This window comes from Lytechinus pictus, unplaced genomic scaffold, assembly GCF_037042905.1.
Source record: "Lytechinus pictus isolate F3 Inbred unplaced genomic scaffold, Lp3.0 scaffold_19, whole genome shotgun sequence".
Lineage (NCBI taxonomy): Eukaryota > Metazoa > Echinodermata > Echinoidea > Temnopleuroida > Toxopneustidae > Lytechinus > Lytechinus pictus.
Window position 1 is genome coordinate 12,950,904 of NW_026974140.1, and position 16,164 is coordinate 12,967,067.

A 16,164-nucleotide genomic window follows, 5' to 3' on the forward strand; every position below is an offset into this window, starting at 1 on the left:
GATTCCCCAGAGATATCACATTTGACGCCATGATTATTCTTTACTAAAGCGTATGATTTTTTTTTTCAAGATTACAAGTACACATTGGTGAAACTACATTTAAAAAGTCAGTGTTTGTTGATAGAAAATACCTACAATGTTTTCATATGTACCATCATTTTGAACTTTGATGAACATTAGCCTTTCCTGATCTTGATCGTCCTCACATATAGATTCGCCAGTTAAATAATAGAATACAGACTAGAAGAAGAATAGTCACTCGTAAACAAAAACGATGGTGGACGTGCAGAAATTGTGTTGGTGATTCATATATTCTTCACCGTAATTTAAGTTGGAAAATTAGTTGGTGGATGACCTCGAACCGAATGTAAGTATCGGGTATTAAAGCTCTTTGTTCAGGTGATTATCAGCTGTAATAAGAACATACAGCCGAACACTGAACTTTACAAAGAAAATCATAGACTAACGTTAGATCTAGTAAAAAAAGTATGCGGAGTCATACACAGTCACAATCACATCAGTGCAGTCATCACAGACAGTCACAGGATCAGGATCGGATTCGGAGGCCATGGCAATACCGGTGCAATTCAGTTATGATGTGGTTATCACAACTGACACAAGTTTGTGGTAGATCTACAGCAAATTCGGCAAATTCCATGGCCTGGGTTGACTTAATACACTAACCTTGTATATTTATTAGTGAGGGTGATTCTGGAAATCATGAAAATGGACCTCACTAGTGAATTCTAAATTAAATATTTAAAAGTCTACGTTAAAGACAGTTAAACCACATCAAGATTGATCCTGAATTCTTTTCTGGCACATGTTTTGCTACCTTGTTTCTCAAGTTAATTCTTGGCTAGATAAATCGGCCAAATTCGCTATTGTGCCCAAGCGCCATTAAAACTGCTCAGCCGAGTGAAAATTCTTATCGCTAGACGTGCGTAAGACTAAGAGCATGTGCGACCGGTGTCACACATGACCGCACAATAAAAAAGCTCAGTCAGCGGGATATCGGCGTTCAGTGAAGTGGCGTGTTAATGGGTATTTCAGCTGTGCGAGAGAGGGGCGGGGATTAGGGATTGGGGGGGGGGTGAAGGGGCACTAAAATATATGAAATCGGCGGGTTTTCAATAAAATACTATGTGCATCGTATTTTCGTTTTCTTTTTGTGTTTTCTGTATGATACATGGTGGGTGGATTTATTCCTCATTCATTCATTCCATCCAACTTATTCATCATACTGTACATTTCATTTCATATTATATTACATAACACTGTTTTACTAACCTTATTTTTTCTGTCCTTGATGGGAATCGAACTCGAACCTTTTGATCTGCAGTCCAGCATCGTAGTCAGCACGCCACATGAGATGAGCTGACAGCCGAAACTGGTTTAGCGCTCAAGACGTACGGAGGTTTCCCCGGCGGCAGTTAGCAGGCCAGCGCCAGGGAATCAACGATCAGTGATTTAATTAATTAGAAAATATATATATTTCAGGATCCAGGGGCTATAGATAATGGTACCAATAATTCCAAACAGGATTTTGTTATTTTTTTCACTTCGTTTATATTATCGCTATGTATTTTAACACGATGTGCGTTTACTATTGAGTATATTGAGTCACCTGAAATAACACCCGGAACATTTCTCTGTTTAGGCAACAGGGGGCCTAAACATGGAACAAAAAAATCACGCAACTAGTTTGCACTTGATGTTCGTAGTCGGCGTGTAGGCCTAAAACTTTATTTTAACATATATATAGCTTCCTTTTTTTTCATTCTAAACTCCCAAGTTATCCCCTCTACAGCAAACATCATGTCGCTATCGGTCCGCCAATATACGATCTTCTCGGATATTTTCAAATAAATGTGGCATTTTGGTAGGCACGGCAAAATTGAAAAAAAAAGTATGCACAAGAAATTGTAAATAATTTCATATACTCACTTTTGCGTTATCCTTTTTGGTTATATATAAATGCCCCGTTATATTGAATTTTAACTTCCTTCACTCCTTCCGCCAAAATATTCCAAGTCAACAAATTTCCTCATTTTTTTTTCGCCCGGCAAGCTCATCAATCATCTCTCTCACTAAACAACCTTTCTTTCTTCACTCTAATCCTCTCAAACAATCCTCACTCTAATCCTCTGCGAAAAGTTGCGCCCTCCATGTCAATCGTGCCCCACTGACATCAAGATGTGTCTTGCCGCATCTCGCACATAATGCATAAACTTTTATGCATGATTTTATATATTCATGAACTTTCACTTTATGCTGTATTTTTATGTTGTTTCTCAATTTTCCTCCTTCGCGTTATTGCTTTATTCCGTAATTGTTAAACTCTATATAGGGCATTTTATTATGTCCAACATTTTTGCGTATCTTTTCTACTCTTCCATCGTCACCCTATCATAAATGGATTTTGTCAATGTTAGCTTATTTTTATTTTCCTCAAGAAAGAGCAAGACGGACTTTTAATGGTACAGATGTATATTCCAAAGGTGATTAGCTACAAATACGGAATAAAGGAAAAACATATGTTAAAACGCAATTTGATTTTTTTGATGGGCAAATTGATTAAGGTGTTAGTATAGTGACAAACTTCACTAAATACGGGATAAAGCTTATAGAGAAAACGGAAAACTTGGTGAGCATAGGGACGAATCAACCGAGATTCTAATAATTACTATTGACCGGAGGGCGGGAAAAGTGGTGTTCTGGGTTTGAAATGTCTGTCTGGGCGGGGGGTAGAGCGAAGGAAAAGTATATAAGGCAACAAAAATGGGAGGCATATTCGGGTGAGAGTATAAAATCTTCAACAAAATACGTAAAAACCGATATAGTAAAGTTGAAACGCAATAATTTATATATTTTTTTTTTTTTTGGGGGGGGGGCATAATTATTTAGGTGCTAATAAAGAGTGACAATTAAGCTTCACCAAAATACGGAATAAAGTAATAAAGAAAAGTTTGTGGGCATAAAGTACTAATGAATGATCGAGCCAAGATTCTTAATTCTCTATTGCTTTAGTCCGTATCAATTTGATGCAGTATAGAGTGACTGCATAAAAAATATACAGAATAAAGCAATACAGAAATGTTGGCATATTAAGGTGCTGGTATAAAATGACAAACTTATCAAAATACGGAATAAAGCGATATAGAAAATTTTGAACACAATTTAATTTTCTGTGGGTATATTAAGGTGCTAGTATAGAGTGACAAACTTCATAAATATACGGAATAAAGCAATATAGAAAAGTTGGTGGGCATATTAAGTTGCTAGTATACAGGCCCAAATTTCTTGAAATATGGAATAAAGCAAGAGAGAAATGTTCTCATTTCATTGATTCCTCAAAAATTGAATATGTTATTTTTATACAATTGTTTTACTAGTGATGATTCTGATTTTAATGTTATTGATATCGAATTCATTCACTATTTGTATAGAACCTAAGTTACACTTTTATCTTTTTGTATATATTGTTATTTCATTTTAACAGGACCATGTTTAAAAACAGTGAATCTGAGCTTGTTATCCTGTATAAAGATATTTAAATAAATAAATAAATTTGTTATATTTGTTTATAGTCTTCATTCTTTATGGTGTATATTGCTTTATTACGTGTCTCTGTGTCTTTTTTTTTTCTTGTTTTCATCTGTTCATGATTTTATTTATTAATGAACTTTCACTTTATGCTGTATTTTTATGTTGTTTCTCAATTTTCCTCCTTCGCAATATTGCTTTATTCCGTAATTGTTAAACTCTATATAGGGCATCTTATTATGTCCAACATTTTTGCGTATCTTTTCTACTCTTCCATCGTCACTCTATCATAAATGGATTTTGTCAATGTTAGCTTATTTTTATTTTCCTCAAGAAAGAGCAAGACGAACTTTTAATGGTACAGATGTATATTCCAAAGGTGATTAGCTACAAATACGGAATAAAGGAAAAACATATGTTAAAACGCAATTTGATTTTTTTGATGGGCAAATTGATTAAGGTGCTAGTATAGTGACAAACTTCACTAAATACGGGATAAAGCTTATAGAGAAAACTTGGTGAGCATAAGGACGAATCAACCGAGATTCTAATAATTACTATTGACCGGAGGGCGGGAAAAGTGGTGTTCTGGGTTTGAAATGTCTGGCTGGGCGGGGGGTAGAGCGAAGGAAAAGTAAGGCAACAAAAATGGGAGGCATATTAGGGTGTTAGTATAAAAACTTCAACAAAATACGTAAAAACCGATATAGTAAAGTTGAAACGCAATAATATATATATTTTTTTTTTTTTTTTTTTTGGGGGGGGGCATAATTATTAAGGTGCTAATAAAGAGTGACAAGCTTTACCAAAATACAGAATAAAGAAAAGTTTGTGGGCATAAAGTACTAAGTGATGATCGAGCCAAGATTCTTAATTCTCTATTGCTTTAGTCCGTATTAATTTGATGCAGTATATAGTGACTGCATACAAAATATACAGAATAAAGCAATACAGAAATGTTGGCATATTAAGGTGCTGGTATGAAGTGACAAACTTATCAAAATACAGAATAAAGCGATATAGAAAATTTTGAACACAATTTAATATTCTGTGGGTATATTAAGGTGCTAGTATAGAGTGACAAACTTCATAAATACACGAAATAAAGCAATATATAAAAGTTGTTGGGCATATTAAGGTGCTAGTATAGAGTGACAAGCTTCATGAAAATACAGAATAAAGCAATATTGAAAAGTTGTTGGGCATATTAAGGTGCTAGTATAGAGTGATGAACAAGCCAAAATTCTAATAATTCGTGTTGGCCCGGAGGGCGAGAAAAGGGGTTTTCTTTTGGGGGTATATAAGCAGCGGACAGGGGGATTGAAATGTCTGAGGGGGGATAGAGCGAAAAGAGAAAAGTAGGAAAGGCATATTTTATTCAAAATTCTTTTGGGCATATTAAGGTGCTAGTATAGAGTGACAAATTTCATGAAAATACGGAATAAAGCAATATATAAAAGTTGTTGGGCATATTAAGGTGCTAGTATGGAGTGACAAGCTTCATGAAAATACGGAATAAAGCAATATTGAAAAGTTGTTGGGCATATTAAGGTGCTAGTATAGAGTGATGAACAAGCCAAGATTCTAATAATTCGTGTTGGCCCGGAGGGCGAGAAAAGGGGTTTTCTTTTGGGGGTATATAAGCAGCGGACAGGGGGATTGAAATGTCTGAGGGGGGATAGAGCGAAAAGAGAAAAGTAGGAAAGGCATATTTTATTCAAAATTCTTTTGGGCATATTAAGGTGCTAGTATAGAGTGACAAATTTCCTGAAAATACGGATTTAAGCAATATAGAAAAGTTGTTGAAGTTCATGAAATACGCAATAAAAACGATCGAATGTCGACCTTTAGAAATAGCACCGAAATACTTCACATCCCCGATCCCCTAAAAAAAAAAGAACCATGTTGAGGATTGAACCACGAAGGCTTGGATGCCAGAGTACTATGCACTGCGCCACGCTCACCTATTCACTCATCGTAATGAAATTAGGATTTATATATACCGCGTAAAGCTTTACCAACAACACACAGTGCTTCGCTTCGGGTACAGTGCTTCGCTTCGCGAAGCACTGTACCCGAAAAGCACTGTACCCGTGTGTCCATATGTGTGCGTTTTGCGCCCGTCCCGGATTTTTTACTTAGATGAGCGGTATTAATGGCGGCTGGGCATATTAGCTAATATGGCCGATAAATCCAAATTGAATGATTTATTGAAATGTATAATATTTTCACCTCAAAATAGAGTGCTTTTGTTGAACTTATTTTTTATTGTGTTAAGAATGATTTGTCCATTATTTAAGGGAATTCCCCCATATTTCCAGAAAAGTGAAAGGGGATCAATTGTATGGCAGTGTATCCTATTACTGGACGCCTTTATTTCAGTGCTTTAAAAATGACAAAGAAAATACAATCAAGAAAAATTTGCACTTGCTATTCCAAATATGAAAATTATATATATGATAAAATTATTTTATATTTACCAACCGTTTTCTTTGCATTGCACTTGTTGCATACCCCTCCACGAAAAACAGTTATTTTCGTGCGTGACAAATTACATCATGATTCTGGACGCGCGCCAGACGGGTAAAGATATTCTTCATTCTATCGATGCGCTGTCGATAGTCGACGGCTCTACTCAAGGTAAACCTCGCACACGGGTACCTTGAGAACTAGCCATAGACGATCACCCACAATACACCACACCTCATCATTCGATCAAAGGAGCAGACGAGATTGAAATTCAGCAAATCGGTCTCATATTTCCGTGACTCCGTCAATATCAATTGTTAATGCAAAACTATGTTACCGGTATATGATATTTTCTTAAGCATTTTCTGTCATTTTAGAGATAAATAATTGAAATAAGGTAAAAGCTGGATTTTTTTCGCCTTGTTTTTGCAATCTTGTTCTATGTATTGCTCTGTGAAATTGAATTGCAGAAGTCTTGCGGTACAAAATTGTTTTCGTACACAGTAATATGCGCGTCCGGAATCATAATAGTGTCCAGTAATACAATACGTGGCTATACAACACAACCTGCTAAATGCATATACATAGGAAATACACCCTATTAATTTTTCAAACCATACAAAATAACTAAACTTTCTTACCAGATGAGTGAATTCTGATCCCACAGCCATCTTTAATAATTGACAATTAATCTATTTTATATTTTTTTTTTCAAAGATTAATCTATTTTTCAACTCTTGGTCAATATTGCATATGAATCTTCAATATGTATAACGGCTATAACATTTCACTTTATTGTTTGATGCAGTTGGGATACCAGCTTCTGTAAAAGCTTTGTAACACAGAGGAGAGTACTTCACTGTTAAAGATGTTTACTGTACAAACAATCATCTGCCAACTCATCAACCGAGCAAGGCCTTCACCTTCTGGTAGGATTTAAGAAAAATATATATTTTTACTGTAATTATATTAATAATCTTATTTCAAATATGTAAAACTTATAAAATATGTATTCACCTTAAATTAAACTTTGTCCACTAAAGAACTTTTATTAGGGACTGACTATACCAATCCATACTTGTGAAAGTTCCATGCTTAAGTCATAATTTAGTCATTCTACCTTCAGTTTATTTTCTGTAAAAAAAAAATGACAATGTCAGAATGTTTTCAACAAAAGAGTAATTTCTTTTATCAGAATAATTCAGTGAAACAACTATTCAGAATTCCAAACTGCTTTATGAAGTGACAATATGGTGTTGACATTTATATGTGAATGGCCATTATATTTTACTTGAATATCCCCATAGCACGGCTATCCACAAGTGGGGACAACATAATCACAACACTGACTGATGGAGGACACATGATAGAAATGGTACGATCCATCGTGCCTCCATTAGATTATACCAAGCACAAAGGACAAGATGGACGTATAGCAACAATAGGAGGTTGTCAAGAGTACACCGGTGCACCATACTTTGCTGCTATATCTGCATTCCGTGTAGTAAGTATATTGACAATAATGAACCAACTGTGATATGCTCTACATAGTAATACATACATTAGGTACGGTATTATGATGATTCTCTATTGACAATTTTTTACAATGTTTTTAGAATTGTAAAGTAATATTCATGGTTCAGAGATGGAAATGTATGTAATTACTGAACTACACTTAGGCAAAAGAAGGGCTAATACTGCAGAGTAGCCCTGCAAAGGGAAGAGATATAATGGGCATTAATAATCGATTGTTACCTTTTTTGCTATAGATGTCAATAATAATTATACTCATTTTGCACCTATTCTCATAATTTTTCTTGCATTATAATCCTTATAGGGCTGTGATCTCTCCCATGTCTTCTGTACTAATGGTGCTGGTACAGTTATCAAGTCCTACAGTCCTGAACTCATTGTTCATCCATGCCTGTAAGTTCTTTTATGAAACACAGCCATCAGAGCAAGGGGCTCATTTGTAAAATGAGTTCTTATGTTGTGTTGTATTTATCTGCTTATTGCTTCATAGTTTAGATGTCAAAATGCAGCTAACATGTTATGTAGGCCTATTTGTTGGTGGGGGAGGGAGAGGTGGTTTTTAGTGATTCTTTTGTAAAATGTACCTTATTCTTGTAAAAAAAGGACAGCTTTTTTTTTCTTCTCACCTTGTAGAATATCCCCTTCTCAAAATGGCTTTTGGCAGGCCACATCAATAGTTGTGTGACTAAAACTGAGTGTACATTTCCAAGAAGAGAAGTAGACAAAATAGATTTGTGCAACTATGCGTAAGATACTGTTTGGGATTTTTTTTTAGTCCAATAGCTTTTAATTTATCCAAGCTGACCATGATGTAATTGCAAAATGGCATGAACTCTGTTGATCCTTGACCTTTTACAGAGACGCTACAGATGGTGTGGAGGAAGTTAAGAAGTGGTTACCCAGGATGCATTCCATTGTTATTGGTCCAGGACTCGGTAGGGACCAGAAGCTGCTAGACCAAGTCAAGGTATGTCTTGTAGAACACTTAATCCATGATTGATGAAGCAGAGAGAGAGAGAGAGGGGGGGGGGGGGCTGGATGGTGGAAGAGAGTCGAAGAAGCTGGTTACCAGGGATGCGTTGTGTTATTGATCCTGGTCTCGGTAGGGACCAGAAGCTACTAGGCAAATCAAAACATGTCTTGTGCAGCACTTGATCATCTAGTACTGATAAAGTAGAGACAGGAGGTGCATTTTTATTCTTTATATGACCAAATCATATTCAATTAGTAAGTGGAGACAATCTTCATCTGGGAAAATGAAACTAACATGTTATTCTCAGACAATGCTATCTTTCATATCTTACATGAATTGAGTATGGTAGATCACAGGATTAAAGTTTCACTTTTTCCTTTCTTCTGCAAATTTCTGATTACTGTGATAATGTACACCATTTACCTTACAAACGTCATGTATGTCATATGTAATATAACTACATGTATATGGCAATATTGCTTTAATAGAACAGAATATTAATGCATGACAACAATGTTTTAAAAATGTATTTAAATTTCACGTAGAAGTTGAGTTTGAACAGAATTTTAACAAATATATCATTTCTCTGTAAATCATTTTGGAAAGAAAATTCTGAATTACCCTAATAGCTAAATTATTCATATGTCTTTTGTTGTTCATACCAGAGTGTGATAGCTGAAGCCAAAGAATTGGAACTGCCTCTTGTTTTTGATGCAGTAAGTACAATTTGAAATTCAATTCTGTGAATCTAGATTAATGCTAATAAATAAATAAATCAATCAATCAATAAATACGTTAGTTAATTGATTTATTTATATTAAATAAATAAAAAAATGAATAAGTACATAAATTAATAAATTGTATGAATGTTCGGCTACTGCATGCAGTTATTTGTAACCTTTCTCTTCAATTTTCTTGGACAAATAAAACTATTTTATCCATTAATGATTATCTGTAATTACATGTATCTCTAATTTTTGTATCATTATTTTACCTTCATTTATGATCTATTGATTGTTTGATTTAAAATTCTATTGGTATTCCAGGTAAGATATGTACTACTATATGCTACCATTTAATTATCATTTGCATGACATAATGAATGATAGTAATCATGGTAAAGGTTTCATGTACCTAAGCTAGTATTTGGAGATTACATAGAGCCTACAGAGCTGGGATAGTAAAATATGAACAAAATATTAAAGTATCAAGTTCATTTTGAATTTTGCAATATTTTAATGCAAATTATTATCCATCCCATCAATTTTCATTCTGCCTTTTTAGGATGGAGTATTTCTGTTAACACAATCACCAGACTTGATCAGAGACTACAGACAAGCTATCCTTACACCCAACCAGGTTGAATTTAAACATCTCTTCAAGAGTGTGGTAAGTTTGGAAATTTAATACCAATAACTTGTTTATGTTGAGTATGGATGAATATGTTCATGCTATAGGCTTAACATCATTCTTCATTGCAAGCTTGGTTATGGAAGTTTAACCCAAAGACTTGAGCTTCTTGAATGCTAATTCGGGAGGGGGGGTAGGCTTAAAGGCATTTTTGACAGATTTAGTACTCTTACCTCAAATATTCAGTCCTATGGTGCAGTTAAAAAAAGTAAAATAATATAGCATGAAACCTGCCATATTTGTGACACTAGTCAGTGTATGGGTGGCAGTTGGCATTTCTATTGGTCACGTCTTTTGTCATGGATCGATCATGGTAGATTTCTTGGTCTTGTGACTGTATCATATAATTTACTCCTTTCGAAGCTGATCGTTGGATTTTGTTATTAACTGATACGAATGAAACATCTCAACATTGTTACAGGTTCAATCTGATGTCAACCCAACTGAACCTCCAGCTGATGTAATGGAATTGAGTAGATTGTTAGGTCATGTGACTTGAATATATCATGTGACACTGTCATGTATCTGATATTGATGAAATATTATCTTAATATGCTACAGGTTGGATCTGATGTCAACCCAACTGAACCTCAAGCTGATGTAATGGAATTGAGTAGATCATTAGGTCATGTTACCGTGTGCAGGAAAGGGGAGAATGATATCATTTCAGATGGTCACAATGGTAAGTACAAGTTAATGTGCCATACCTCGTGTCTAAAGTTTACTGTATTTTTTTATGATCATTTAGTTGATTATATGCCAGTATTAATTTTACATTGCACAGTATACATCATCATATGGGTGATATGCAATTTGCATAATGTAAAGTACAAATTTTGTTGATGATAGCACTTGAAGTGTAAGTAAAAGCTTCAATTCTCAAAGCATTTTGTGATTGTCTATATTCATATTTATGGTATCCTGTGGGGTAGGTAAAGTAGCCCCAAGCTATTGAAGACATTTTATCAAAGACACTACATGTAGGTGTGTTCATATTCTGGGCATTTCATGATTCTCCGCCTAGTTCTGGTATGCTGTAGTGAAGGTAACCCAAGAAGATGTGGCTGGCATGGAGATTGTCTACAGGGGACAATGGGTGTGTTCACATTCTTGGCTCACTACACTTACAAATGATTCTGATAGCATTTTATTCTCCATCCACGTAGTTCTGGTCTGTTGTGGCGAAGGGAGCCCAAGGAGATGTGGCGGGCAAGGAGATATTCTATCAGGGACTTTGGGTGTGTTCTCATTCTGGGCTCACCAAGCTTGTCTACATAGAGCGAACATCCAGAAGTAAGTTCATTCTTAGTCTGAATCTATAGCACAAGATAATGGTTAGGTTTTTCTCTCCTTTGACCTTGTTTATCTCATCTTATCCATTCATATCTTGATTTATCATCAAGAATGTCTCTATCTTCAGTTTAGTCATGTTTTTTTCATTCTCTTTTACGTTCCTCCTTCCACATTGCTCTTGTTCTGTAACTTTCAGTCCTCTTTGAAATCTTACCTATTTTCATGTCATTATATGTATAATTTTCTATCCTATACATCACTTGACTAGTATTTAGTAAATCTGTCACATGCGTATGTGTATTCTTGTACACCCATTACACATCATATGATTTTAGCTTCTTCAGAGTGAGATCAATGATTTATGTAGACCTACTGATCTGACTAAATTCCTGAGGTGATCATATATAAGAATGATTTATTATTCAAAATGGCATGTGTAATTATATGAAGTTATTGCAGGGAATTGCTTGGTATCGCATCAGACTTTGCTCCACATTTTCATTTTTTTTTTACGGCTACACAAATATTCCTGTGTGTAGGAATTCTTTTACACAAGACTGAGAGAACATAGTTGAAAGCTTTTCTCTAACAACCAGAAATGCTAATTAAATTTGAAAAGTAAAATTATTCCCTGCATTGGTGTCGAGTTAATTTTGATGTTAGAGCAGTCAGAAAGTGACTTCTTTTTCCAAAGTTCATTGGTATGTTCTTTTCCACATTTAGAAGGTAAACTGTATAATTTGCCTTTTAATCCTTTCAGTGAATACCTGAAGATATTTGGCCCCACTCTGTGTGCAGCATATGGTGCATGTCTGCTGACAAAAAGATGTTCTAGTAGAGCCTTTGAGAAGCATGGAAGAGGAATGACTACAACAGAGATGCTACCAGAAATACAACCAGTCTTTGCTACTCTGTTTGAGACTTCAGAATGAATGACTAATAGGTCTTACAAAGGTAAATATTTTTGGTTTTTGGAAGAATTACAGATGTAGATGCAATTGTGAACCTGATTGATTGTCAACAGCCTTTACTTTTTTAAATATATATGTTTACTGTATTGATGATTTAAAAATTAGTAAGAATTTATAAGCAATAGCTAGCATTCTTGATCACAGCGTTTTGGTGAACCATCTTCCCTCTCTTTTATTTTGTTCTGTCATCTCTATCATTCTTCCATGCCCTATCTTTCCTTATCTTTCACTTTGAGAGGAGCTCTTATCAATATCCAAAATAAAATAAAAAAACATAGAACAGAGTGACACCTACACATTGATTTTCAAAATAATATGTTTTTATTTTAATAAATATATTTTATTTCATTTTCATTGCCATTATTGATTTATCTAATATCCCCACAAATCCTCGTAAAAAAGAGGAATAATGTAAAGACATAGCATTGCTAGGGTGTTAAATTCATGTATCTCATAATTTCAAAATTTTTAGGATAGCTCAGGAAAAGCTGTATGTTAGAAATATGGCAATAGGCAATGGTGGCAACCTCTTATTGTCTGAAAAATAGTCTGATTCCTGTAGAGAACTCCTTTTAAGCAAAAGAAGGTTGCTGCTTATGTGCCATAACTCTGAAATAAAACTTTTCCAGAGCTTTCAGCTTATCTTCAAAATTTCAAATTGAGAAATGAGGTTTGAATATTCCAGCAACAATAAACAAAATAACCTGTTAGATATATTCAAAAGGAATTGGAGATTGCCAAACAAATTCATGTTGAGAATAGAGAAACTTTCTGGGGTATATATGTGCAGGCATCTGTAATTACATACTCATTATTTCTGATAGCTTCAAAGGTCATTTGTCCATTCAATGTATATTTGACAAATCATGTAGAGTCCAATTGATGTGCCTATTAGTTGATCTTGAAGCCAGTTGTCCATCAGCTTGTAGGTTCTCGTGTCAATGATGTTCATTATTATCCTACAGTTATGTTCTGTTCAACAAAAGGTTCATCTGGAGGCAATTATCACTGTCCAGGTGGTTTCATCCAAGGTCCACAAGATTCCTGGAAGATCTGTCCCAGAGATGGTGCTAAAGGTCAAAGGTTCATTGTCTTGTGCATGACCTTGAGACATAGGTCACCTCTTGAGAACAGAGATGAAAGCATCTTTGGGTACTTCAACATTGCCAAACTTCTTCATCCTCTTCTTCCCTTCAGCCTGACGACGAAGGAGTTTCATCTTCCTGGTGATGTCACCTCCGTACTGGAAGTAAAAAAAAGAAAAGAAAGTAGCTGTCACCTCCATACTGGAATTAAAAATTAGAAAAAAATGGCACCTCCATATTTGAAATAATAAATTTAAAGAAAGTGGATTCACTCTAAAATCATGGATCATGGGTAATCTTATTATTAGATCACCAATCTGTCTGATAAATTATCTCCAGGTTGTTTTAATATTTTGTTAAAAGAAGTGAAGGGTTACACTAGAACATTAACATAAGGTCATTTTTTTAGAATTATTTTGCTTTAATAATGACTACATGCATACCTTGTTTATTTATGCCACTTTTTTTTTTTTTTTTTTTTTATTCTCAAGGGGAAAAAGGTCTCTGTTACACATTTGAACAAATGTCAATGTGTAACATATAGACTTTTACTTTTTAGTAAGTATTGATCTTTTTTTCAAAGGGTGTTTTTTTTGGTATAATTTAGAAAATATTAAGTATATTTCATGTGAATGTACATAACTGTTTCTTTGGTTGTCTTTCTGAAGAAGATTAATGTGTTGTATAATTGTAATATAACCCAATTATTATTGAAAAACATTTCCTTTACATTTAAACCAAAGACAAGTCAAAAGATTATATTGAATTTATGTAGTATGGTAAACAGTGAATATGGGCCAGAAAAATGGGCCTGTTGTATGGAAACATTAATTTAAAAGGTGAAATGGCAGAGTTACTATCCGTCAGATTTAAGCAATTGGATGAGAGCTCATTACTGTTGGTGAAAAAATGATATTCCTGAACCACATTGCACAAAACATAACATGGTAATTTGGTATTTTGCTTGAATTGTGTTGCTAAGAATAATTATACTTAATTTTTAAGAACTATTTTTGTTTTTCTTGTGGAGTTATCTACCTCAAGTTTGGGCAAGATAAGAACACAACAGCCAAAATGCACTAATTATTGTAACAGACACCCAAAACATTAAAAGAAATATGAATCCTATCACAAAAAATTTGATAAAACATTATTTGTATAGCGCTTATCACAAAACATGTCTCTAAGCACTAAAAAAAAGGAGAGGTCACTCTCAATGGCTTCTCTTATTTCTTTAGTACCCATGTCAGCTTGAACTTGATTAATACCGGTAATAATAATATAGGATTTGTATATCGCATGTATCCACCTTTGATTATCTTTATGTTTAGGAAACATGTATGTACTTTTACAATAATTAGTTTATTAAGATTGTGTGTAAGGTATATATAAATTCTTAAAATCTTAGCCAGTTTTTTTTCTTCAAAATAATGTATGATCAGATTTAGTTTGTAATTTATCTTGCCTTGACAAATCAAGATTTAAGTTAATTTTTCTCTAAATTTTTATTTTGAATTTTATATGTATATCTATCAATTTATGTTTGGTGTTGGGAGATCTGTACTTAAAAACTGAAATAACTTGTTCAGTCTTCTAGACTATAAATAAACATGTTATGAATTGCCAAATTTGATGGCTGTCATTTCTTCTCTGTGATTAACCATCTGATGGAATCCACCTTTTCCTGTATGCCTCTTATATGGAAGTAAAATATTATTAAAGATTAACAAATGTCATGAACATTGCAAAACAAACAAAAAGGTTACTTGGGGTATTTTTCACGAAATTGTAATATGAATATCCCATACAAACATGCATTTAGATATGCTGTTTTGTCTGTCCAAGGAGTTAGACTGACAAATTTAAGAAATGGGATCCAGAGATGGTGATAAGTCCACTGACTTGAATAAGACATGACAGGGTTCCCCCATTCATGGAAAATCCTGGAAAAATTTGTGGTCATGGAGTCAGGGAATTTTGAAAATTCGTGAAAAGTCATTGAAAAGTCATGGATTTGCATTTACCTCTTGGCTATGGCAGCTTTCCAGTTTGTTGTATCTCGCAACTCTCATACTCTGCTTTTATAATTGGTGTTTGTGATTTCCACATTCCCAGTTTTGTGACACCCCAAATTCTACATAACTCACACGATGTCACGAGAAGTCATGGAAAGCAGCAATTTAGTCATGGAAGAGTCATGGAATTCTGTTTTCAAATTTCTGTGGGAACCCTGACTTCAACACTGAATTAGCATTCAAAACTAAGCATTTAATGAATACCTTATAATGCAAGTCTCATATACAATTGTGATCTTTCAGCACAAATAGATGAAAGCAGCAGCATAGTTTTAGTCACTTCTGATTCCTTAAATTGGCAAAATGACTGTCATAATTTGTAAGATTAAATATTTTATTGACTGGAAAACATTGATAAATAAGATATGTGTAGCGGTAAATTTGTATAATACGTTGTTCTTATAGAGTACCTGTTGCCATTAAGTGTAATCACTGTGATATGCATAAATTCCATGATAAAGGGTGGAAAAGAATATTGAAGTTTTAAATAAAAGAAAATTAATAAAAATGAAATAATAAGTTTGTAATTATATTTTGTCATGCTAGTGTGGATACTACTTTATTCCATGGACACATGATTATCACCATTTTCTTCTTATATCAAAAGTTTAACTTTATTACATTGCAGCTTGCAGCAAAAATCCCTAAAATGTAAACTTCTTGGATCAAGGATGGTACATGTATGTTGTTAGATCAAGATACAAAATCTAATCTAATATCAAGTTACATTTGGTTTGGTTTAATTTGCAATGGGCCACCAGATCTCTTTATACAGAGTTTCAAATGCAGCACAATACTAATTATTTTGG

At 34.2% G+C, this 16,164-nt stretch overlaps 2 protein-coding genes across 4 annotated transcripts in view; one reads left to right on the forward strand and one right to left on the reverse strand.

Annotated features, from left to right (window-relative positions):
* On the forward strand, window positions 1-15,879 carry LOC129260873 (ATP-dependent (S)-NAD(P)H-hydrate dehydratase-like). 3 transcript variants are annotated; one of them, XM_064114470.1, is made up of 11 exons: window positions 1-367; window positions 6,824-6,944; window positions 7,323-7,519; window positions 7,853-7,941; window positions 8,407-8,515; window positions 9,187-9,237; window positions 9,806-9,910; window positions 10,493-10,613; window positions 11,098-11,224; window positions 11,985-12,178; window positions 13,161-15,879. In XM_064114470.1, exons 2-10 carry the CDS (start codon window positions 6,884-6,886, stop codon window positions 12,154-12,156), a joined length of 1,032 nt encoding a protein of 343 aa, XP_063970540.1. In that variant the 5' UTR covers window positions 1-367; window positions 6,824-6,883; the 3' UTR covers window positions 12,157-12,178; window positions 13,161-15,879. The 3 variants fall into 3 exon arrangements, with proteins under 3 accessions (XP_063970540.1, XP_063970539.1, XP_063970541.1); XM_064114469.1 differs by having other exon boundaries at window positions 18-367; window positions 13,182-15,879; XM_064114471.1 differs by having other exon boundaries at window positions 252-367; window positions 13,212-15,840.
* Window positions 12,221-16,164, reverse strand: part of LOC129260872 (translation factor Guf1, mitochondrial-like) — a 15,906-nt gene continuing 11,962 nt past the window's right edge. Inside the window, exon 13 of the mRNA XM_064114468.1 lies at window positions 12,221-13,438. Coding sequence (XP_063970538.1) covers window positions 13,313-13,438 — 126 coding nt within the window. The 3' untranslated portion in view covers window positions 12,221-13,312. The remainder of the gene's footprint in view (window positions 13,439-16,164) is intronic.